This window comes from Scyliorhinus canicula, chromosome 9 (genome assembly GCF_902713615.1).
Source record: "Scyliorhinus canicula chromosome 9, sScyCan1.1, whole genome shotgun sequence".
Lineage (NCBI taxonomy): Eukaryota > Metazoa > Chordata > Chondrichthyes > Carcharhiniformes > Scyliorhinidae > Scyliorhinus > Scyliorhinus canicula.
The window spans coordinates 189153471-189180265 of NC_052154.1; the positions used below are offsets into that span (position 1 = coordinate 189153471).

Genomic DNA, 26795 nt, shown 5'->3' on the forward strand with positions numbered 1-26795 from the left:
GGGTAATCTAAATTGAAAAAATAAAAAATAAATTTTTAAAAATAATCTATTGACTTCGGCGGGATTCTGCCCCTAAATGTTATCTATGGCACCCGCCAGATACTGCAAAATTTGGGCAAGAAATTAGAATTATTATTGAACAAAACGTTACCATCAGTTTTAGCCATCGTAAGGACTGTCATAAAAAAAGTTCTGCAACTAAATTTCACAGTTGAAGAAAACTTGGTTGGATGAGGGGAGAGGGGGTATGGACAGGGAAGAGTAGAGAGAGCTGTATTTGCATTGTATGATTCATAAATTATTCAAGTAGAAAACGCTAAGACATCCTATACTAAAGATAAGCCGCAATTCCATGTTTTAATCCTGGAATATATGTTGAAAATCTATTCCAATGTGCTCCGTGATTGTTGATGAAACAGATGTTGTACCTTGTTTTTTGTCATTGCTCCTACGATCAGCGGGCAGACCATTCCAGACAGTGTTCCTACACCATTGGAAATTCCCATGAGAATACTGGCATATCTTGGTGCTATATCCAGATGGTTAACATTGAAACCTAAATTAGAAAATTAAAAAATGAGTTGTGAAAGAGTTGTGAAAGTTGGGATTGGGGATTGACACCAACCTGATGGAGGGGCTGGATAGTATCAGGGGTATGAAGTCGGGGAAGGCCCCTGGGCCGGATGGGTACCCGGCGGAATTCTGTGAGGAATCTGCGATGGACCTGGCACCACATCTGTTGGCGGCGTTTAATGAAGCCCTGGAGAAGGGGGAGTTGCTGGAGACGATGAAGCAGGCAGTAATCACACTAATTCCGAAAAAGGAGAAGGACCCGGTGGAATGCGGGTCGTTTAGGCCCATATCACTATTGAACATGGATGTGAAAGTATTGGCTAAATTGTTGGCGGGGAGGATGGCGGTGGTTGCAGAAGATCAAACAGGCTTCGTGAAGGGCAGGCAGATCACGAGTGATATAAGACGGCTGTTGAATATGGTGATGAATCTGGGGAGGTTTGGAGTGTTGGACTTCCAACGATGAGAGAAGATAAAGAATGAGTTAAGGAGTTCTTCAAGAGGGTTTGATGAAAGGTGGGGGAAGTCGGTGACCATGTTTGAGGGGCTTATCGTTGTGGGGGAGTGGGGGGGGGGGTTGAAAAAGAGGAAAAATTTGTACAGATTGTATAGTTGATTGTAGGGCATATTTCCTGGGGTGTTTGTTCGCTTGTCATGTGAGAGTACCTTTAGGACATGGGTATTTATAAATGGGTGTGTATATAAATATCTGTAGTGAGAGTACCTTTAAGAAATGGGTGTTTATCACTGCAGTGATGTCAGAGAGAGGGGTAGAGCTGGGCTGTCTGTCAGCTTTTTACTTTTGTTTTAGGCTTTTTGGTGCAGGGTGTGTTTTAATTTTGTTTTCAGTATTGGAGCTGAAGCCAGACAGAGCAGGTGTACTGTTGATCTCTCTGCCATGAAAAGACGATCTCTTGATCATTTGGTGAATTCAGAATTATAAATGTTCTCAGTAGTGAATGTAAACCTAATATGCTTCTGTTAAAAGGTGTTTCTTAAGTCTTCTGGATGTTAAAAGGACAGCTTACGGATTTCTTAGTGTTGTATTCTTTGGGGGTTTATTTGAATTAATGGTTGCTAAGATGTTCACTGTTTGTTTTTAAAAGTTTAACGTGAATTCATAGAATAAACATTGTTTTGCTTTAAAAAATGCTTTTCCATTTCTGCTGTACCACACCTGCAGAGTGGGTCGTGTGCTCCCCATACCACAATCTATTAAAAGTTGTGGGTCAGGTGAACTCCATGAGACACTTTGGGGTTCTCTAAACCTTGGCCTATAACAGCTGTAACCTGTTTTGATACATGTTTGTAGTAAAATACATATAATTTTTTTAAAAATCAAAGTAATGCAGATGATAGATATCTGAAATATAATTCGCATTTGTTGCAGATAGACAAGGTCGGGCTGACTTTGATTCGAAAAATAATCGCAAACTTTATCGAGCATTTTAAAATACTGTCTTACCTGATATAGCGAAACCGCTGAATCCAACAGCCATGACAAGGAAGGAAATTGCAACTCCTTTGGAGTGTGAGTAGCCAACTACAAGAAGGAAAGTCGCTTCCAACCCAAAGCCTTCAGGAAAATGAAGTACATTAGTTACATTCCAGGGAAGAATTGTTCAGAATTCTGAGGTTATGACATTAATGATTAATACCCTGTACCAAATAGCTTTATTTCCTGATGTCAAGATGCCCCCTTACTGTTTGTAACACTAACATGTACTTATGTAGCTTCAGTCAAAGAACAATAGAATATCATTATTTCTCCAGAGGCGTACAACCGCAGGAAAATCAACTCCATCCATGGCAAAGCAGTTCACTTGATCGGAGCCCCTTGTCCATGAATTCAATATCAGTCTCTTCCACAAACAGCACACTGTGCCCGCAAAATGTATCATTCACTTCAGTCACAATCCGCAGCCTTGTGACCTCTACCATCAAGAAGGAGGGAGATTGTGAGATGGAAACACGTTCGCCTGCACGTTTCAAACCAATTCACCCATCATCCAGACTTGGACCATCATTCGTTCCTTCACCAGACCTGGGTCATAAACCTGGAAATCCCTATCAGACACCACTTTGTGTAAGCACCATCACCACTTGATCCACAGCAATTCTGGAAGGTTGCCTATCATCTTCTCAGGGCAACTAATAGGAGGCAATAAATGTGGTCTTCTCGCAGTTTGCCACGTCCTCAGATGAGCGGCAGGATTTAGAATTTGGGCCCCCACCCTAAAATCGGGGTCAAATGCAGGTCATAATCGCGCAGCTTTAGAGAACTGTTACTTGACATGGATCATGCCTGGATTGGCCAGTTAAACGGCCAGAAGCTAAGCTCGACACCCAATCAAGCAACGCTAAGTCTAAGAGTCATAGAACCACGCAGGCATACACTACAGAAAAGGCCTTCAGCCCATCGTGTCTGCATCAACAAAACTACACTAAACCTATACTAATCCCACTTTCCAGCACTTGGCCCATAGCTGGGAATGTTCTGACATTTCAAATGCTTATCCATGTTCTTTTTAAAGTTGTGAGGATTCCGACCTCTGTAACCCTCCCAGGAAGTGCACTCCAGACTCCCACCATCCTCTGGGTGAAAAACGTTTTCCTCAAATCCCCGCTAAACCTCCTGCCGCTTACCTTAAAATGATGGCCCCCTTGTTATTGACCCTTCAATTAAGGGGAACAGCTGATCCCCACCCATCCTGTCCATACCCCTCATAATTGGATACACTTCAATCAGGTCACCCCTCAGCCTTCTCTGCTCTAAAGAAAACAACCCCAGCCTGTCCAGCCTCTCTCCATAGCTTTGCACTTTGCTCAACAACGCCTATACTTCCTCAGGAAACTAAGGAAACTTGTGAGGGGCTGGTTTAGCACAGAGGGCTAAATGCTCCATCCCAGGCAACATCCTGCTGAATCTCCTCTGCACACTCTCCAGTGCAATCACATCCTTCCTATAGTGAGGTGACCAGAATTGCACAGTATTCCAGCTGGGGGCGAACAAAACTTTAGTACAGCTCAAACATAACCTCGCTGTTATTATAATCTATGCCACGACTGATAAAGGCAAGTGCCCCATATGCCTTCTTAACTACCCTATTCACCTGTCCTGCCCCCTTCAGGAATCTGTGGACAGGCACCCCATAATTCTTCTGTTCCTCTGAGCTTCCTGGAATCCTTCAATTCATTTAGAACTCTTTTGTCTTGTTACTCCTTCCAAAGTGCAACACCTTGCACTTTTTAGGGTTAAATTCCATCTGTCACTGATCTGCCCACCTGATGAACCCATCTCTGGGTGCAGGCTGGGAGGGCCGAAGGGCCTGTTCCTGTGCTGTAATTTTCTTTGTTATCTATATCTTCCTGCTACCTAAGACCTTCTTCCTCATGTTAACCACCCTGTCAATTTTTGTGTCATCCACAAACTTACTTATCATCCGCCGCCCCCCCCCCCCCCCCCCCCCACACATTCCCAGCTGTATCGTTTATATATATCACCTCACTCCCTATGTCAAACTGTTCAAGAACCTCACCGTCCTTCTCCCCGAATTCTGTGCACACATCCTCCTTCTCCTGAGTGAAGATAGATGTGAAGTACTTGTTTAACACCCGACCAATGCTCTCCAGCTTCACGCACAGATTGGCCCCTTGGTTCCTCATGGACCCTACTCTGTCCTAGCTTATCCTCTTAATATACTTACAGAACATCTTGGGATTCTAAGTAATCCTATCTGTCAATGCTTCCTCATGTCCCCTCTTTGCTTTCCTTGTTGCCTTCTTAAAATCCCCCTGTACTTTCTATAATTCACTGAGGTCTCCGCTAATTTTCTCCCTTTTTTACCTAATAAAAGCCGCTCTTATCCAGTCCTGAAAATTCCTAGACATCCAGGGATCTCTGGGCTTGTTCCTCTTACATTAGAGGGAACATGTTGGGTCTGTACTCTCCCTATTTCCATTTTGAATGACCCCCCCCCCCCACTGCTCTGTTGTACATTTTCCCACAAGAAGCTGTTTCCAGTCAACGTTGGCCAGATCCGCCTTATTTTAATAAAATCCGCCTTCCTCCAATCCAAACCTTTTTTTGCAGACCATCTTTTTCCTTTTCCGCAACAAACTTAAATTGGTCTGTGTTGTGTCGGCTATCACTAAAATGTACCCCCACCACCACCTTAAACACCTGTCCTGCTTTGCTCCACAGAATTAGACCCAGCACAATGCCTTCCTATGTTGGACCTTCTACATATTGATACAAAAAGCTCTCCTGAATATATTTCAAGAAATATTCCCCCTCTAAACCCTTTACACTATAACTATCCCAATTGATATTGGGGAAGTTGAAATCTCCTAATATAATTACCCTATTATTATTTTTATGCATCTAAGTGAATTGTCTACATATTTGCGCCTCTATTACTCACGGACTGGGGACCTATAATACACTCCCAACAATGTAACTTTCCCCTTGTGGTTCCTAAGTTCTACAAACCTCATTTGAAGACCCTTCCAAGATATCATCCCTGCTTACTGCAGTAACTGTCTTCTTAATTCATAATGCAACACCACCTCCTCCTTTACACCCTCCCCTGTCTCACCTGAAGATCTTATACCCCAGAATGTTGAGTTGTCAGTCCTGACCTTCCCTCAACCACGTCTCTGTGATGGCAACAATATCTCAATTCCATGTGTTAATCCACGCTCTTAACTCATCAGTCAGATTTATAATACTCCTCGCTTTTAAAGCAGAGGTCATCCAGCCTCGCCATACTCGCTTGGAACTCAACGTGGCTGAATTCCCTCTGTCTTGGTTCCTTTACTATAGTGTACTGTGTCTCTACTGTAAAAACGTTCTGTGTACCCTCCCTCTGCTGAACTCGTTTAAACTCCGAAAAGGTCTAGCAAACCCATTGCAAGGATGTTGGTCCTATTCTGGTTCAGATGCAGACCATCCCACTTACACGTCTCCCACCTTCCTCAGAAATAGTCCCAATAATCTGTGTTTCTAAAATACTCCCTCCTGCACCAAGTCTTGAGCTGCACATTCATCTGCCCCATTATCCTATTTGCTACTCAATAGCATGTGTCACTGGGAGTAATCCAAAGATTAAAGCCTTTGATGTCATACTTTTAATCTGCTGCCTAGCTCCCTGAGCTAAGTACCATACACACCCCTGTAAGCATCAAAGGGCCGAGGTAGAGATGGTCAGTAGTTTCAAATTCCTAGGGGTGCACATCACCAAACATCTGTCCTGTTTCACCCACGTCAATGATACCACCAAGAAAGCACAACACCTATACTTCCTCAGGAAACTAAGGAAACTTGTGAGGGGCTGGTTTAGCACAGAGGGCTAAATAGCTGGCTTGCAATACAGAACAATGCCAGCAGCACGGGTTCAATTCCCTTACCGGCCTCCATGAACAGGCGCCAGAATGTGACGACTAGGGACTTTTCACAGTAACTTCATTGAAGCCTACTTGTGACAATAAATGATGATTATATACTATATTATTATGTCCACATTAACTCTTGCCAACTTTTACAGATGCACCATAGAAAACATCCTACCTGGTTCCATCACAGCCTGGTGTGGCAACTGCTCAGCCCAAGACCGCAAGAAACTTCAGAGAGTCGTGAACACAGCCCAGTCCATCACACGAACCTACCTCCCATCCATTAACTCCATCTACACCTCCCGCTGCCTGGGGAAAGTGGGCAGCATAATCAAAGACCCCTCCCACCCGGCTCACTCATTCTTCCAACTTCTTCCATTGGGCAGGAGATACAAAAGTCTGAGAACACGCACGAACAGACTCAAAAACAGCTTCTTCCCCGCTGTATCAGATTCCTAAATGACCCTCTTATGGACTGAACTCATTAACACTACACCCCTATATGCTTCACCTGATTCCGGTGTTATGTAGTTAAATTGTGTAGCTTGTGTTGCCCTGTTTTGTATTTTCTTTTATTTCCTTTTCTTTTCATGTACTTAATGGTCTGTTGAGCTGCTTACAGAGAAATAGTTTTCACTCTACCTTGGTACACATGACAATAAACAAAAATCCAAATCCAATAAATTCTTGATGCAACACCTCATGCTTTATTCTACCCATATCATTGGAGCCAACGTGCATCACGACCTCTGACTTATCATCTGCTACTTTAAGATGTCCCGCAGCTGTTCAGCAACATTCCTGACCCCAGGGAGGCAAAACATCATTCTGGAGTCACGTCTGCAGGCACCGAAATGCCTGACAATTCCCCTGACTAATGAATCCCCTATCACTAATCGCTCTTCCTTCATTCTTCCTCCCTTCCTGTACAGTCTGGCCGCTTGTGGAGCCAGAAACAAGGCTCTTACATCACTCCCTTGAGGAACGAGCTTCCAAATGGAAATCCGATTTAAGAGTGGGACCTCGGGGGACTCCTGCGTTACCTGCCTGTCCCTCTTGAACTGCCTGGTGGCCACTCTTCTTTCTTACAGTCCCTTGAGCTGCACTGTGACGACCTCAGTAAATGTGCTATTCACCTAACTTTCAGCCTCACGAATGCAGTATCTCCAGCCTCCGCTCCAGCTCCGTAGCCCAGTGATCATATTTCTGCACTTGGGAGAACATCCTGCACATGTGGTCATCAAAGATGCTGGTATTGTCCGTGACTTCTCACATATGACAGGTCACACATTCCACTCAGCTGCCTTCACCTGCCATGTCTTAAACTTAAACATACTTTGTCTTACTTGCTAACTTTTCTAATTATTTGAAACTTCCAGTGGCATTATTTAGGGGGGGGGGGGGGGGGGGGGGGGGGGGGGGGGGGGAGACATGCACGAGGGGGCTCATGCTGGAGCGCTGCACTATTTGCCCATTTTCTTAGTTACAAGCGGTATTTTCTTTGAAAAGAAACCACAGAATTAATGGGATAAAGATCCTATATCAGTGAAATGCCCAGAATGGTCAGGGGTAAAAAAGAGTAGACAGTAGAAGTTAGTCAACAGAACCGGAGGCCTCTCAGAGATCATCGGCAGAGAAAATGGCGGAGGCAGCTCCTGGGGCTCCGGCCAAGGTGCGTTCGAGTACCTTGCCGAAATAAACTGGTGGGTTGTCAGAGGACATCTGGAAATGAATGACGGAGGCCTTGGTCCCCATCTGAGTAGCTCTGGTGAAGACCAGCAAACCCGTGAAAGCCCATGGAGCCACGATAAAAGACATGGAAGTGGCCCTTTCGAAGAACGGAAGTGGAGATGTCTCTGGTGGCTGAAGTGAATAAATCGCTGAAGCCAAGGCAAATGATTTAGAGAATCGATTCAGGAGGCAAAATGTCCAAATTGTGGGGTTCCAGAGAGGATGGAAAGCCTAACTCCTATGGAGCACTTTGCAGGGATCATAGATCACTACAGTGCAGAAGGAGGCCATTCAGCCCATCGAGTCTGCACTGACTCTTCGAAAGGACACCCTATCTAGGCCCAATCCCCTGCCCTTACCCTGTAACTCTAAGGGAGTATTTATCACAGCCAATCCACCTAACCTGCACATCTTTGGGCTGTGGGAGGAAACTGGAGCACCCGGAGGAAACCCGTGCAGACACAGGGAGAACGTGCAAACTCCACGCAGACAGTGACCCAAGGCTGGAATCGAACAGGAGACCCTGGTGCTGTGAGGCAGCAGTGCTAACCACTATGCCACCGTGCCGCCCCAGGATGTTCGGGAAAATGGTGGAGAGGCTGGAATCACATCTCCTCCTGAGTTGGACTGAGCCCACCATACACTCTGGCAGAGGCCTCACCCTGAGGATTCACCATGTGCAGTCATAGTGAAGTTCCATAGCTTCAAAGAGAAAGAGCGCATTCTGAGATGGGCGAACGAGCATCAGGAATTGAAATGGGAAAACTAAGATGTGGGAGTAGAGCTGGCATAGAAGAGGGCTTGGTTCAACAAAGCCAATGCTGCCCTGTACAAAAGTGAAGTCCGATTTGGTGTGGTGCATCTGACGCAGCTAAGGGTGACTTTTGAGAGAAAGAGCTATTTATTTGATGCATCGGGAGAGACGGATTCTTTGGGCACGATGTGACTGAGTCTTTTGGGTGTTGGGTACGGACATGTTGAATTGTTGGGGTTCCAGGTTTATTTTTGCATTTTCCTGTTCTTGTTGGGTTAGAATTTTGACAGTTTGGGGTTTGGGGTTTAGTTTATGTGGGTCTTTGTTCTGATTATTATGAAAATTTATAGCTCCTTGTTTGAGTGCAATGGTTCATGGGGTTTTAACATCTTGTTGTTTGTAACCATTTTTCTTCACTCTAGTTGGGAGCCTCCCTGCTAACCTAAGAGTTAGCTAACGGGAGCAGTGTTGACGGGTTGACTGCAGCTCATTATAGAAGTGTGTTTAAATAATGAGCTTGGAGTTCTTGTTTTGTTTAGCTTTGGGTTTGTCAGAAGTAGATTTCAGTTGGTTGCGTTTGCCTTGTTTCTACTTGTATGCATTTTTGAGTGTGATAGTATCCAAGGGTGCTGGTTTAGCTCAGTTAGCTGGACAGCCGGTTTGTGATGTGGAGCGAGGCCAGCAGCGTGGGTTTAATTCCCGTACCGGCTAGGGTTATTCATGAAGGCCCCACCTTCTCAACGTTGCTCCTCTCCTGAGGTGTGGTGACCCTCAGGTTAAATCACTACCAGTCAGCTCGCCCCCTCAAAGGGGAAAGCAGCCTAAGGGACTATGCCAACTTTACTTTTACTATCCAAGGAGGAGGATAAGGGTGGGGGTAGTTTGCTGATGGTGACTTCATATTTTTCATTGTTTAGGCGGCACAGTAGCAGTACGGTAGCACAGCGGTTAGAACTATCGTTTCACAGCTCCAGGGTCCCAGGTTCGATTCCCGGCCTGGGTCACTGTCTGTGCGGAGCCTGCACGTTCCCCCCGTGTCTGTGTGGGTTTCCTCCGGGTGCTCCGGTTTCCTCCCACAAGTCCTGAAAAACGTGCTGTTAGGTGAATTGGACATTCTGAATTCTCCCTCCATGTACCCGAACAAGCGCCGGAATGTGGCAACTAGGGGATTTTCACGGTCACTTCATTGCAGTGTTAATGTGAGCCTACCTGTGACAATAACAAAGATTATTATTATCTTGTGATTTGGTTTAGCGGCCAACTTGGCTCGGCCTGGTTGCTGTACCTTTTATGAATCTGTTGGCTAATCTCTGTAGGTGGGTATGGATGACTCTGAATTGAGGAGGAGGGCGGGGGGGGGGGGGGATCGGGGCAGGGGGAGACCCCCGATTCGTTTGGTCACCTGGAATGTCGGGGTTGGGTGGCCCAGTGCAAAGGTCGAGAATATTTGCTCACCTTAAGAGTTTAAATTCCGACGTGGTGTTACTGCAGAGGACACATTTGGGGGGGCAGAGAGCAGATGCGGCTGCGGAAGGGGGTGGGTGGAACAACACTTTCTTTCGGGCTTTAATGGTAGGGGTCATGGTGAAGCAATTATAATTAATAAATGGGTTCAGTTGACTACCGCTGTGGTCTGAGCCGACCCCAATGGCAGACATGTTATTGCCTGTGGCTCTCTAGCTCTGACTGACTCACCTGAGGAAGGAGCTGCACTCCGAAAGCTAGTGATTCAAAGCAAACCTGTTGGACTTTAACCTGGTGGTGTAAGACTTCTTACTGGGCCCACTATTTAAAAAGAGAGCTCGAGAGAAAACATGGAATTATAGATCAGTAAGTCTGACAGCGGTGGTGGAAGAAATTCTAGAATCCATTATTCCATCATCAAAGATTTTATGGCAGAACACTTCGAAAATAGTGGCAGGATCAGACGGAGTGAGCATTGATTTATAAAGGGGAAATCATGCCTGACAAATCTACTGGAATTCTTTGAGTATGTAACTGGTAGAGTTGATGTGGGGCAAGCGTTTGAAAGAAGGCTTTCGACAAAGTTCCACATAAGAGATTAGTATGTAAAACTAAAGCGCATGGGATTGGGGATAGTGTGTTGAGATGGATAGAAAACTAGTTGGCAGACAGGAAACAAAGAGTAGGAATAAACAGATCTTTTTCCAAATGGCAGGCAGTGACTAGTGGAGTACAGCAGGTTACGGTGCTGGGACCCCAACTAATCACAATATAGATTCATGATTTAGATGACGGAAGAAAATGTAATATCTCAGATTTGCAAATGGCACAAAGTTGGATGGGAAGGTGAGCTGTGAGGAGGATGCAGAGTTCCTTCCGTGTGATTTGGACAACTTGAGAGAGTTTGCAAAAGAATGGCAGATGCAGTACAATTTGGATAAATGCCAGGTTGATGGCCAAATGAGGAGAGATTGAGTCAGTTAGGATTGTATTCGCTGGAGTTCAGAAGAATGAAGGAGGATCTCATAGAAATCGATGAAGTTCTAACAGGACCAGACAGGGTAGATGCAGGAAGGAAGTTCCCGATAGTGGGGGTGTACAAAACCTGGGTCACGGTTTGATGTTACGGCTTAGACCATTTAGGACAGAGATGAGGAGATGTTTCTTCACCCAGAAAGTGGTCGACCTGTGCAATTCGTTACCACAGGAAGTAGTTGAGGCCAAAACGGTATATTTTTAAAAAGGAGTTAGATATTGCACAAGGATATGGGGGGAAAGATGGATTCAGCCATTGAGTTGGATGATCAACCATGTTCATAATGAATGGTTCAGCAGGTTTTAAGGGCTAAATGGCCTTCTTTTGCTTCTATTTTCTATGTTTCTATGTGAGCTACAGCCTTCCATTACAGACATGGAAGAAAGGGCCCCTCCATCTTGAATTGTCTTAAGGCAACTTTAAAAAATTAGAAACTAACAATGGACCACATTTGTAAAGCGCCTGTGACTGCATGTATGGTAAGGGAGATGTTGGGGGGGGGCTCAGTGTCTTCCTGGAGAATGGGCTCCCTTGTCTGTCACCTGAAGGCTGCCTCCAGGCAAAGGCCAAGCTCTTGAAACCACAAGGCCTGCACAGTGACTGGAAACTTTCAGTCACTTGTGATCATTGGCCTTAAATGACCTTTAATTAACAAGCTATTCACTGCTTGTGGCTGGGTGGACATTCTGTTCCTAATACGGACTCAAAGAAAATGGCTCAGGAATGGGATGAAGCCAATAAATCAGTATGCCTGTCATGCTGAACGGTATATACAAAATGAGTTATTTGAAAAAGAAACAAGCTTCCATTCATACAGTACTTTGTCATGTCCTTGGAATATCTCAAAATACCCAGCTGTGAAAGAATTTATAGAATTTATAGAATTTACAGAGCAGAAGGAGGCCATTCGGCCCATCGAGTCTGCACCGGCTCCTGGAAAGAGCACCCGACCCAAGGTTAACACCTCCACCCTATCCCCATAACCCAGTAACCCCACCCAACACTAAGGGCAATTTTGGACACTAAGGGCAATTTATCATGGCCAATCCACCTAACCTGCACATCTTTGGACTGTGGGAGGAAACCCACGCACACACGGGGAGGATGTGCAGACTCCGCACAGGCAGTGACCCAAGCCGGAATCGAACCTGGGACCCTGGAGCTGTGAAGCGATTGTGCTATCCACAATGCTACCGTGAAGTAAGCAGTTAAGTGCTTTAAGCACTTTTACGCACTCTTTTTATCTGCCGAAAGCACTTAACTGTCTTTAATGTGAATCAGGAGCGGTCAATCAAAGTTGTGGGCTTTGAAGTATCCATCTGCGCTAGGGAAGCTCATTTCACTTACTAAGAACTGTAATAGTCCAGAAAGTGCTGAGGCGTCATTGAAGAGCAAATGGGAAAACAAGGAGGAGCTATGAATGAAATGACATGTAAAACCAAACAAAACACAAAGATTTTTTATAACTAAGGACAGAGCAAAGTAAAACTAAGGAAAGACTCAGGGTGATTAAAGACCAACAAAAACCTGTGTGTGGAGGTCGATGAAAGTGGGTGTGTTCTTAATGAAGGATTTGCACCTGTCTTCACAAAGAAAGGGACAATGTTGTTAAGGAGAAGGGGTGTCAAATATTCTCTGGAATAAATATATTGTCAAGAGAGAATCAGTGTTTTCCACACCTTTGAAAGGAGATACATTTCCAGGCCCAGATGAAATGTATCCCAGGCTATTAAAAGAAACAAAACGGGAAATAGCAGAGGCCATGCTCATTGTTTCCAAATGCTCTTTAGCTACAGATGTAATGCTGGAGGAGTGAAAGTCTGCTAACATTGTAGAAAGGGACAGATCAAGTCAATATTAGCCAGCCAGTGTAATCTCGGTGATGGGAAAAATATTGGAAATATTTCAGTGTGAGCTGAGAGTCTGTTTGCCACTCAAAGTGAATGTTAGTAAGGCCTGAACCCCAAGGTTGTTCAGACATCCTGACTGCCACGTTGGGTAGAGGCAATGGAGTCATCGCTGACGTTGCCCATTTAGCACCTATACCGAAAATCTCCTTCATGGAGTTGGAGATGATCAATATTGGCTTTACTCTGAAGATGGCAACTAACAATTGTTGCAACAGTCAGTTCCATACTAACTCTGTTTTCTTCATCCCTTTTCACTAGGTCCTTCTGACCAGTCGGTAGACTTGATTTAGGAACACCTGGTGAAGTTGTACCTCATGCCGGATTAGCTCTGGGGAAATTTCAAGGTAGGACAGTAAGCATGAAGGGAAGTGCCATCTCCAACAAGAATGGTCTGGACAAAATGGCTCCCCAAACCCTTGATCAGAGATACATAAACTAGGCATCCAGCACATTATTTTGATGTTCTGTCTGAAAAGGGTGCCCTATACAATATATTGAATGAAATGAAATGAAAATCGCTTATTGTCACGATTAGGCTTCAATGAAGTTACTGTGAAAAGCCCCTAGTCGCCACATTCCGGCGCCTGTCCGGGGAGGCTGGTACGGGAATCGAACCGTGCTGCTGGCCTGCTTGATCTGCTTTAAAAGCCAGCTATTTAGCTCAGTGAGCTAAACCAGCCCTTTCGGGGCTGCTCCGGCTAAGTCGAAATGCTATTGGAAAATTAGCATCAAAGATAAATCCAATACTTGCAGTATTATCGTGCTCCTGCTATGCTCCTGATAGAACTTTGCTGTAGCTTGCGACAATTTCAAGACTTCAGTTCTTAACTGGAGATTGTTAATCTCTTATTGTCGGTCTTTAACTTTGTTCCTAATTGTACTTCCTCTTTTGCATTAAAAAAATGGAACGCTACTCTTGCACTCCTTTTATTATTTATTCATTTATGGGATTTGGGCATCGCTGGCTATCTTTCATTGCCCTTGGGAAGGTGGGGGTGAGCTGCCTTCTTGAACTTCTGCAGTCCTGGAGGTGTAGGAACACCCACGGTGCAGTTAGCGTTCCAGGATTGTGACCCAGCGACATGCGATATAGTTCCAGGTTAGCAAGAGAGCGGATGTCACTGTGGTCTCACGCTGCCACCCTGGAGTGTAAGAGTTAGATGCAAATGTGCTGCCATCCGAGGAGCATGCTTGAACTCCGGTGTTTGAACACCAAATTCAAAATCCATAGTAGCAAGCATTCTCACTGCATGCCCTTGATTTTATTTAAGCATTGTAATCTTTTCCAACTCCAATCGGCGTGAGATTAAACCAGTCAGTTCACAACTTTGGTGTCATATCTGACCCCAAGACGAGCATCCAATCACATATTTGTGCTATCATTAAATTCAGCTATTTCCACCTCTGTAACATCTCCCAACTTTGCTCCTGTCTCAGCTCATCTGCTGCTGAAACCCTCACTCATACTTTTATTGCCTCTAGACTTGGCTTTTCCAAAGCTCTTCTGCTGCTCTTCCGAATTCTGCCGTGCGTAAAGCTGATATTATCCAAACCTTTGCTACCTGAGTCCTAATTCGCACCAAATGCCGTCCGCCTGTCAGCCCTGTGTTCGCTGATCTGTGTTGGCCCATGATGAAGCCTTGATTTTTAAAACTCTCATCCTTATTTTCAAACCCTTCCAAGGCCCCGAACCCCTCCCTATCTCTGCAGCCTTCTCCATCTCTACACCCCCCCCCCCCCCCCCCCCCCGAGAGATCTGTGTTCCTCTGATTCTAACCTCCCCAAATTTTAATCACTCCTCCATCGGTAGCTGCGCTTCCAGTTGCCATGACACTGAACTCTGGAATGCCCTCTGCCTCCCTACCTCGTCTTCCTCCTTTAAGACATTGTTTTGAAACCTAACTACTTGACCAAGCTTTTGGTCATCTGACATAATGGGTTGGATTCTCCGCCGGCGGGATTCTCCGTTTTGCCGGCGACCCGGGGGTTTCCCGACGGCGTGGGGCTGCCCCACAATGGGAAACCCCATTGACCAGCTGGCGTAACGGAGCAGCCCGCCGGCGGGGTGAACCAGAAATCTGGCGCGGTGGGACGGAGAATCCAGCCCAATATCTCCAAATGTTTCTCAGCATCGTTACTACATAGTGCTCTTGTGATATTTTATTATGTCTAAGGTATATAAATATAAGTTGTTTTATCATTTTTACAACAGTATCAAGAATGACCAATTACTATTTAGGTACTACATTGTAGGCACAGCTTCAATTATATATGCTTAAAAGTATATTAGCATCGTTACAAAATCTGAAGAAGGTGACACACCTCCGCAGTTCATTATCTTCCTGACATTTGTGGTTGACAGTATCCTCTTGCTTCTGAGATGGTCTGCAATCTGCCCACCAATGGGAACCACAATTGTCATGACAAGATGGGGCAAAGCGGATAGAATTCCCACCTGGAAAAATAAAATAGTTAAAGGCAACAAGGAATATGATTTGTCAAGTAAAGTCACCCTAGTTCCAGATGACCAGACGCTGCTTTCACCTTTGAGGGGGAGAGCTGACTGGTGGTGGTTTAACCTAAGGATCACCAGACTTCAGGCGAGGGGCAAGGTTGAGAAGGTGGGGCCTTCATGAATAATCTCAGCTGGTACAGGGATTTGAAACCGAGCTGCTGGCCTCGCTCTGTATCATGAACCAGCTGTCCAGTCAACTAAGCTAAACAGTCCATGTATGACCATTCTGCCTTATCCTCAGCAGAGAACATAGAACATAGAGAACATAGAACATTACAGCGCAGTACAGGCCCTTCGGCCCTCGATGTTGCGCCGACCTGTGAAACCCCTCTAAAGTCCATCTACACTATTCCCTTATCGTCCATATGCCTATCCAATGGCCATTTGAATGCGTTTAGTGTTGGCGAGTCCACTACTGTTGCAGGCAGGGCATTCCACGCCCTCACTACTCTCTGAGTAAAGAACCTACCTCTATATCTATCTCCCCTCAATTTAAAGCTATGTCCCCTCGTGCTAGACATCACCATCCGAGGAAAAAGGCTCTCACTGTCCACTCTATCTAATCCTCTGATCATCTTGTATGCCTCAATTAAGTCACCTCTTAACCTTCTTCTCTCTAATGAAAACAGCCTCAAGTCCCTCAGCCTTTCCTCATAAGATCTTCCCTCCATCCAGGCAACATCCTGGTAAATCTCCTCTGCACCCTTTCCAATGCTTCCACATCCTTCCTATAATGCGGCGACCAGAACTGCACGCAATACTCCAAATGCGGCCGCACCAGAGTTATGTACAACTGCAACATGACCTCATGGCTCCGAAACTCAATCCCCCTACCAATAAAAGCTGACACACCGTACGCCTTCTTAACAACCCTCTCAACCTGGGTGGCAACGTTCAGGGATCTATGTACATGGACACCGAGATCTCTCTGCTCATCCACACTACCAAGAATCTTACCATTAGCCCAGTACTCTGTCTTCCTGTTATTTCTTCCAAAATGAATCACCTCACACTTTTCTGCATTAAACTCCATTTGCCACCTGTCAGCCCAGCTCTGCAGCTTATCTATATCCCGCTGTAACTTGTAACATCCTTCTGCACTGTCCACAACTCCACCGACTTTAGTGTCATCTGCAAATTTACTCACCCATCCTTCTACGCCCTCCTCCAGGTCATTTATAAAAATGACAAAAAGCAGTGGCCCCAAAACTGATCCTTGTGGTACACCACTAGTAACTGGACACCAGTCTGAACATTTCCCATCAACCACCACCCTTTGTCGTCTTCCAGCTAGCCAATTTCTGATCCAAACTGCTAAATCACCCTGAATCCCATGCCTCCGTATTTTCTGCAATAGCCTACTGTGGGGAACCTTATCAAACGCTTTACTGAAATCCATATACAGAAAGACATAAGTTGAAGCAGTTCGGGAATCACTATTCAATATCAAATCCAAAATTGCTAAGAGATAGTAACAAGGCTATCACAAATGAATATACAAAAATAATATGCTTAAACCGCCAGCAACTTTCAGTTGGATCCCATAATGCAGTGCCAAGAAAGAACAGAACGAGACAAATAAAAAGTTATTTCACAGGTTTAAAACTGCACACTCTCTAACTTCACCAACTGCTGTAGAGAAAAAGGAGAGAAGGTCAAAGCTGAAAGGTGGATGAACTCTGAGGTGTATGGCACTTGCTAGTTGTCTGATCAGGAATCCTCTGGAGATTTATGAGACGCAGTACGTTCAGCCTAAGCTATGAGTAATATCTGTGCTTGCTTCAGGTGTGGGGAATCAAAAAGTAGAAGTCATGCAAACTTAAATGTGAGTTAAAAAATGCTCAGCTATATTGCTCTAATTAAATTTATAACTGTGTATCAATAATTATTTATTTCACTGTAAATTGCTTTCCTACAAGGCTCATGCCTCTATTGAAACATTTAACATAATGAGCTGGTAGCTAAATAATAACCAGTGTTACCAGTTTCCAAAAATCATATTGGGACCTTATCTCACTGATGTGTCAGAATTCAGGATATACTGAGTGTCCAGAGCACAGGGCGAACACTTTATGTAGAAACTGATAGCAACAAGGTGACATCAAAAATGAATGGGGATCTTTGAAAAAAGGATTTGGCGTGAATCAAAAAGTTATGTCCGTGAATAAGCAGTGACAATATCCACATTAAGACCTTGGGCGAGATTCTCCGTTTCTGAGGCTAAGTGCAGAGGATTTGTAGCGTTTTACGTGGGAAAAATCGGCGCTGCCCCCTCACCGATGCTGCGACCAGTGAGGGACTAGCAGCCGCACTATGTTAAACCCCCCCAGCCCCCACAAAATAAACAGCCCGAGAATGGCCGGGTCCGTGTCCGCGCATGTGCACGGCGATGAGCTGCACGGGTCGCGCCGTAAACATGTTGCCGGCCGTGCGTGAACCCGACCTGCCAGATAGTGACCCCCCCTGGCCAACCCCTGGCCCCCAACTGGCCACCCATCACCGGTGCCCCCCGGCCCTCACAGAAGCTCCCCTCAGCCAGCAGTATGGTTCCCTCCCGAATGTGGTGGCGCTGGACGCAGTCCGCAGACGCCACACCGGGTTCCCGCGTGGCTGGGACCAGAAGTGAACTGCGTCGCCGTGAACCCGGCCCATCGCAGATGGAGCATCGGGGGAGGGCCTTCAGATGATGCGCTGAGGCCGTCTCAACAGCGTGCAGCGCATGCCGTGATGGTACCATTTCGGAGGGGCTGAAACAGGCGATTTCGACATTAAGATGGATTCTCCGCCCAATCGGCGATTACGAAATCGGCATCGCGGAAGGGAGAATCTTGCCCTCGGTGTCGATGCCAATGCGGAATTCGTGGACTTTCATGACAGCAAAACTGGCGCCGCATCTGGACTGATTCTGCTACTGCTAAGGGGCTAGCACCGGCACCACGTGGAACGCAATCAATTTTAATGAGAAACGGTGCAGGATTCGCTGGGTCCGTGATTGACACTCGGGAGGCTGACAAGCTGCAGCTGCAGATACAATCTCCCCGCACGCACCATCCCAGACAACAAGATGGCAGCGAGGAGAGCGGCTCCACGCTTCACAAACGCCGAGCTGGAGACCCTCCTGAATGCCCTTGAGGAGAGGAGGGTTAGCCTGTACCCGGCCTGGGAAGGAGACTGCCAGACGCCACCCTACATGGGTGCAGGCGGCAGGGGTGGTCAGCGCTGTGGGCAACGTCGTCCGGACTGGCCAGCACTGCTGCAAAAATCTGCGCAACCCCCTCAGGGTGGCCAGGGTGAGTAGGCAGCACTGAGCCCCTGGCACCAACCCCTGTCCTACACACCCGTAACCCGACAACCCTCCCTACCCGGAGAGCAGCCGAGCTCCCACCCTCCACCACCTGCCGGTTCCCATACCGGCCGCCGTGGCCGGGTGCCCTGTCCACTGAGGCCACCAGCTCCCCACCCCCTGGGCTTCATGCGTTGGACTGGCTAACACTGTCGTCTTCTATTTCCCCCCACCACCAGGAGAAGACCGTGCACAACTGCCCGAGCGGGAGAGGACAGGAGAGGGACCGCCAGACCTGCGGCCCCTCACTGTGGCAGAGCAAATGTCTTTGGAGGTGGTCGGCAGCCCAGAGGAAATAGAGGTTGCCGAGGTGGAGCATGGCAGCTGGCGAGGAAGTGAGATCCTGCGTGGTTGGGGTTCCCCATGACAGGTGTGACAACCCTCACCAACATCACCCCCACACCACCCTCACCCCCACCCTCACCCACCACCCCCACAGCATCATCAACCCCACCCTCACCCACCACACCCACACCACCCTCAACCCCACCCTCACCAACATCACACACACACCATCCTCAACCCCACCCTCACCCACCACCCCCCACAGCATCATCAACCCCACCCTCACCCACCACCCCCACACCACCCTCAACCCCACCCTCACCCACCACCCCCACAGCATCATCAACCCCACCCTCACCCACCACACCCACACCACCCTCAACCCCACCCTCACCAACATCACACACACACCATCCTCAACCCCACCCTCACCCACCACCCCCACAGCATCATCAACCCCACCCTCACCCACCACCCCCACACCACCCTCAACCCCACCCTCACCCACCACCCCCACAGCATCATCAACCCCACCCTCACCCACCACACCCACAGCATCATCAACCCCACCCTCACCCACCACCCCCACACCACCCTCAACCCCACCCTCACCAACATCACCCCCACACCACCCTCACCCCCACCCTCACCCACCACCCCCACAGCATCATCAACCCCACCCTCACCCACCACACCCACACCACCCTCAACCCCACCCTCACCCACCACCCCCCACACCACCCTCAACCCCACCCTCACCCACCACCCCCACAGCATCATCAACCCCACCCTCACCCACCACACCCACAGCATCATCAACCCCACCCTCACCCACCACCCCCACACCACCCTCACCCCACCCTCACCAACATCACACACACACCACCCTCACCCACCACCCCCACACCACCCTCACCCCCACCCTCACCAACATCACACACACACCACCCTCACCCACCACCCCCACACCATCCTCAACCCCACCCTCACCCACCACCCCCGCACCATCCTCACCCCTACCCTCACCCACCACCCCCACACCACCCTCAACCCCACCCTCACCCACCACCACACAGCATCATCAACCCCACCCTCACCCACCACCCCCACAGCATCATCAAACCCACCCTCACCCACCACCCCACACCACCCTCAACCCCACCCTCACCCACCACCCCCACACCACCCTCAACCCCACCCTCACCCACCACCCCCCACACCACCCTCAACCCCACCCTCACCCACCACCCCCACACCACCCTCACCCCCACCCTCACCAACATCACACACACACCACCCTCACCCACCACCCCCACACCATCCTCAACCCCACCCTCACCAACATCACACACACACCACCCTCACCCACCACCCCCACACCACCCTCAACCCCACCCTCACCCACCACCCCACAGCATCATCAACCCCACCCTCACCCACCACCCCCACACCACCCTCAACCCCACCCTCACCCACCACCCCCACAGCATCATCAACCCCACCCTCACCCACCACACCCACAGCATCATCAACCCCACCCTCACCCACCACCCCCACACCACCCTCAACCCCACCCTCACCCACCACCCCCACACCACCCTCAACCCCACCCTCACCCACCACCCCCACAGCACCCTCACCCCCACACCACCTCACCCCACACCACCTCACCCCCACCCTCACCCACCACCCCCACACCACCCTCAACCCCACACCACCCTCAACACCACCCTCACCCACCACCCCCACACCACCCTCAACCCCACACCACCCTCACCCCCACACCACCCCCACACCACCCTCAACCCCCACACCACCCTCACTCCCACACCACCCTCACCCCCACCTCACCCCCACACCACCCTCAACACCACCCTTACCCACCACCCCCACACCACCTCACCCCCACACCACCCTCACCCCCACACCATCCTCACCCCCACACCACCTCACCCCCACCCTCACCCACCACCCCCACACCATCCTCACCCCCACACCATCCTCACCCCCACTCCACACCACCCTCACCCTCATCCTCAACCCCACACCACCTCACCCCCACCCTCACCCCCACACCACCTCACCCCCACCCTCACCCACCCGCTCCCACCCCCCCCACACCACCTCACCCCCACACTACCTCACCCCCACACCACCTCACCCCCACACCATCCTCAACCCTACACCACCTCACCACCACCTTCAACCACACCACCCCCACCCCATCCTCAACCCACACCACGCCCGCACCCTACACTACCCTCACCCCCACCTTCACCCCCACATCACCCCACCCCCACCCTCAACCCACACCACCACCGCACCCTAAGCCACCGTCACCCCCACCCTCACCCCCACCCTCAACCCCATCCGCACCTACACCACCCCCACCCTCAAACCACACCACCCACCCCCCACCTGCACCCTACACCACCCTCACCCCCACCCTCACCCCCACACCACCTCACCCCTACACCATCCCCACCCCACCCGCACACGACACCAGCCCCAACCCCACCCCCACCTTCAGCCCCACCCTCACCACCACACCACCTCACCCCCACACCACCTCACCCCCACCCTCAACCCACACCACCCCAACACCACCTGCACCCTACACCACCCCCACCCTCAACCCACACCACACTCACCCCACCGCACCCACACACCCACCCTCAACCCACACCACCCCCACCCCACCCTCAACCCACACCACACTCACCCCACCGCACCCTCACCCCCACCCTCAACCCACACCACCCCCACCCCACCCTCAACCCCACGCCATCTCACCCCCACCCTCAACCCACAACTCCCCCACCCCACCCACACCCTACACCACCCTCAACCCTACCCTCAACCCACACCACCCCCACCCAACCCGCACCCGACACCACCCTTACCCCCACCCTCAACCCACACGACCCCCACACTACCTGCACCCTACATCACCCTCACCCCCACACCACCCTCATCTCCACCCTCACCCCCACACCACCTCACCTCCACCCTCAACCCAGAACTCCCGCACCCCACCCACATGCTACATTACCCTCACCCCCACCCTCAGCCCAAACCTCCACTCTCACCCTCAACCCACACAATCCTCACCCCCACACCACCTCACGCCCACCCTCAACCCACACCACCCCCACCCCTCCCTCACCCGACACTACCCTCACCCTCACCACCCCAACCCCACCGGCCCACGGTCTAATTATCTCTCTAGTCTTGTGTCTTACAGGACATGCTGGTGATGGGGTGACCCCACCCCCAGCCAGTGCCACAGCCGGAGCCTCCCCATGAGCCGAGCAGTGATGAGGGCAGCTCGGACACCAGCCCTCCGCCCGAGACTCAGGAGACCCTGGACCTGGCGTCTGAGGATGACTTTGACATTCCGTCACAGCTGTCGCCACCACCCTCCACCATCTCAGAGACTATCACCTCGGTTGGGCACTTCAGTGAAGAGGCTCCTGGGACATTCGCTGCTGCCGCCACGCAGCTGCTCCGGTACAGTGGGTGGGGTAGGAACCCCCCCCCCCCCCCCCGGGGGGCGGACAGTCGGAGGGCAGGCCGATCCCAGGGTCTAGCTGCCGTCCAGACGGGTTTGAGGCTTCTGGAACCGACAGTCCCATCCATAGTGGAGATGCAGTCACAGAGCCAGGGACTACATGAGGAGTTGTCGGCGAGCAACCAGTATCTGCAGGTGCAATTGAAGGGGTCCAACGTGTGCCGGAGCAAAGGGTGGTGCCAACAATCCATGCCACTCAGGCCAACGCTGTGCGGTTGGCGTCCGTGGTGGAGGCATTGGAGGTGACGGTTTTGGCTATGGATCAGAATGTCCAAGGTTTGGCATTCTGTGCAGGTCCTGCCGAGGCCCAGGCCAGAGCTGCCATCTCACAGGCGACCATGTGCCAGAGCCACCGGGACATGGCAGCGGCGCTCCTGAGCGTGGCCCAGTCACAGCAGGCCATGGCTGGGAATGTGGGTGGCATTGCCCAGGCACTGGCCGACATGGCCCAGTCCCAGAGGGAGATCCCAGTCCCAGAGGGAGGTCCCAGTCCCAAAGGAAGGTGGCCCAGTCCTAGAGGGAGGTCCCAGTCCCAGAGGGAGATGGCCCAGTCCCAGAGGAAGATGGCCCAGTCCCAGAGGGAGGTCCCAGTCCCAGAGGGAGGTCCCAGTCCCAGAGGGAGGTCCCTGTCCCAGAGGGAGATGGCCCAGTCCCAGAGGGAGGTCCCAGTCCCAGATGGTCCCAGTCCCAGAGGGAGGTCCCAGTCCCAGAGGGAGATGGCCCAGTCCCATTGGGAGATGGCCCAGTCCCAGAGGGAGGTCCCAGTCCCAAAGGAAGGTGGCCCAGTCCCAGAGGGAGGTCCCAGTCCCAGAGGGAGATGGCCCAGTCCCATTGGGAGATGGCCCAGTCCCAGAGGGAGGTCCCAGTCCCAAAGGAAGGTGGCCCAGTCCCAGAGGGAGGTCCCAGTCCCAGATGGAGGTCCCAGTCCCAGAGGGAGATGGCGCAGTCACTGGCTGATGTAACACAAACCCAGAAGGTGGTGGCACAGTCGCAGCATAATGTGGTGCAGTCCCAGATGGAGATAGTCCACTCCCTGTGCTCCATGGCTGCGAGGGTGCAGACCCTGGTTGAGACCAGAACGGGTCTCCAGGACTGGCAGCACCAGGTGGTGGGGTGGCAGAGGGGGGGGCCTCAGGGGATGGCTTCACTCACACCCCCATCTCATGGAGCAGCCTGGGGGCCATCGGGCACCCCGAGGGAGGAGGAGGTGATGGGGCCCAACCGGTGACTCCCGAAGGGAAGATGCCGGAACACTGCAGCACCTCGGACTCCTCACTCCTGTCCCTGGTGCATCTGGTGGGCAGCGGGCGGAACAGGGCATCACCACACCACCTGGGACACCTGAGCAGCAGCCGGGCCCATCCAGGCCGGGTCGCCCCAGGAGTCGCCTGCCAACGGGGACCCAGGCCGCAAGGCGGGAATCACAGTAGGCTGCTTCCACTCTTGCTGTGCCATCTGGATAACCACCTAGTTGTAGCATTAGGACCCGTAAGGCCAGAAAGTTAGACACCAGTTAAGTTGGCACGGGTGCTGGGCACGGTTTAGTTATAAGGGCTAAGGCACAAACCTGTATATATTTGTTCACATTGAACAGCTTTTACCACTGTTACAACCTGCCTGGGTGCTCTGTCAGATGGATGTGAGGGGTGGGCTGGTCTGGGTTGGCCAGAGGAGGAGGTGGGAATGGGTGGACGTTGTACGTGGTGAAGGCTCCCCACCAACCCCCACCCCCAAGCCCAAGACTGTCCCCCACCACCGTCGTCCGAGGGAATCGATGGGACCGTGTGATGGAATGGCCAACTCACTTGCGGGATCAACCAGGTGGACGATGGAATGTGGTACCGTGGGCAGAAGTCAGATGCTGCGATGGAGGGGGGGGGGGTGGAATGAGGGGGGTGGGATGCGGTGTCTGTGGCCCTAGCCAGTCCCCCCCCCCTTCTGTAATTGGTGAACCTGGAGGCGATCAGAGTGTCCCATGCGTGTTGGCACTGGCACAAACATCGTGCGGCCTCCTGTGCCTGCATGGGCCCATGCCCTGCCACCCTGCCCTTCCCGCATCCTCCTCATCGGCGAGGCCTGCCATTCCTCCTCCTACTCCTGCACATCGGCCCTCTGCTGTGCGATCTTGTGGAGGATGCTGCAGGCCGCCACAATGTGGGCGACCCTCTCAGCGTCATCCTGGAGGGCTCCTCCAGAACGGTCCAGGCACCTGAACCGCATCTTCAGGAGGCCGAAGCACAGCTCGATCATGCTCCTGGTCACTGCAAGGACGTTGTTGTATCGGGTCTCTGCCATGACCGCAGTGGATAACCCCTATCACCCAGAAACCAGCAACCCAGCCGGGGTGGGGGGGGTATCTTGATCATGTCAGGAATTGTCGAGTGTGCCACATCATCCCCTGGACCCGGGGTAGCCCATCGATGGCAGTGAATCCCGCTGCCCGAGCATCCTGGTGGGCTCGGTCCACATTGAAGTGAATGTATTGAGTTGCCTGGGCAGACAGGGCCTCCGTGACGGTGGACATGTGCTCCAAGATCTGTGAGATCCTGGACAGGTCCCCACTCGGAGCCTGGAAGGACCCCGTGGCAAAAACGTTCAGGGTGACCGTCACCTTGACAGCCACGGGAGTTGGTATCTTCCCCGATACTGCCGCGGTGCCAGGTGCACCATGATCTGGAAGATATGTTGCACTGTCCCCCTCCTCAGACAGAGTCTTCGACAGCATGCCCGGTCCGGCTGGTCCTCAAATGACAGGTGCTGCCGATACACGGGAGGCCTCATGCGACGCCTCCTTGGCAACACTTCCTCCTCGGCCTGTGGGGCGTCTAGATCTCCATCCTGGACGGCTGCCACCTGTTCCTCTGAGCCACACTCTGATGCTGCAGATTCCTCCTCAATGAGCAGCTCTACCTCGTACAGCTGTAGGGCTACGCCCAAGGCTGCGGCGACGAGCAGGGAGGCCACCATCGCTGGTTACATCCCCAAATCCATTGTCTGCAGGGGTGAAAGGCCAACATTATAACATGGTGCGTACCCCCGGCCTAGCCAGGTACAAGGGCTACGTGGTGGCCCCGGTTGACACTGCGGGCTCTGCCCCCATATGTTGACACCCCCATCCCCACACCCCTGGCCCCGTCGGTGGCCGGCACTGTGGGACCTCTGGCCTGGCACCTGTCGCTGATGCCAGGTATACCGTCGGCTGGAATCTTAGCACCCATACAGCTCGTGTCACTCTGCAAAACCAGGGGCCAAGATGGGTGGTCAGTGGGGTCCGCAGCAAGACGGCTGCCTTGCAGGTTGTGGTAATGGTGGCCCGGGACTGGACACTGGCCCAGTCCAGCCAGCCCGGCCCAGAAGCCCACGGTCACGCCTCTCCGTGTTCTACCTCCTCTCTCTCTCCCTCACCAACCACCACGCCGGTATCACGATTTTTAAAAGCACAAGTGAACAGCGCTGCCGGGAACTCAGCCCATCGGAGGAGGAGAATCGTGGAGGCCCTGGAGAATACCGGATTGGGCCCGCTAATGATGTGCAAACGGTGTTTACTGCGCTTGCATTTTGGAAAGCATTGACGCCTCTGTCGGGATTGCGGAGAATTGCGATTTGGTGTCAAATCGGCACCCGCCCGCAATTTTGACGCCGGAACCTATTCTCCGCCCAATCGCGTTTCTCGATTCCGTCGTCGACCAACGGAGAATCTCGCTCCTTTTGTTTTCCTGGAATTCTGATGGAATCTTGGCAGCCCAGGAATTCTGTCTGCACCAATGGCCAACTCCTCACCTTGATTTTCTGACTTTCGAGTAATTAATGTATTTTCGATAAAGACGGAACGTACATTTAAATATTGCCTTTTCTGACCTCAGCACAGCCCAAATGAGGGAATTATGAAATGCTGTTACTTTTTTAACGTAGCGACATGTGACAGAGAAATGGCAACGAGCAATAGCCCAAATTAACCCAGTCCCTTGGAATGAAAGTTACCTTGCTGATTTCAAATCCAAACACTTCTTCGAAATAGGCAGGTTGGCTGATCAGCAGCAAGTAGAAAGTCCAGCTTCTACAGAAGTTTGCCACAATTATTGCATAGACTGGCATAGAGGTAAAGAACTTTTTCCAAGGTGTCTTGTATTTCTGAAAAAAAAGGTACAAACCTAATTAAATTAGGGTGCCGTCAGTCAGTTTTATTGTATTGGGGCCATTTATAAATCAACATCAATTT

General features: G+C 50.7%; 1 protein-coding gene across 1 annotated transcript in view; it reads right to left on the bottom strand.

Moving 5' to 3' along the window:
* slc17a6a (solute carrier family 17 member 6a) overlaps positions 1–26795 on the bottom strand; it is an 83050-nt gene that overhangs the window by 3782 nt on the left and 52473 nt on the right. The window contains exons 8-11 of the mRNA XM_038808336.1: positions 26558–26707; positions 15185–15317; positions 2039–2149; positions 429–556 (exon numbers count right to left, since the gene is read on the bottom strand). Coding sequence (XP_038664264.1) covers positions 429–556; positions 2039–2149; positions 15185–15317; positions 26558–26707 — 522 coding nt within the window. The remainder of the gene's footprint in view (positions 1–428; positions 557–2038; positions 2150–15184; positions 15318–26557; positions 26708–26795) is intronic.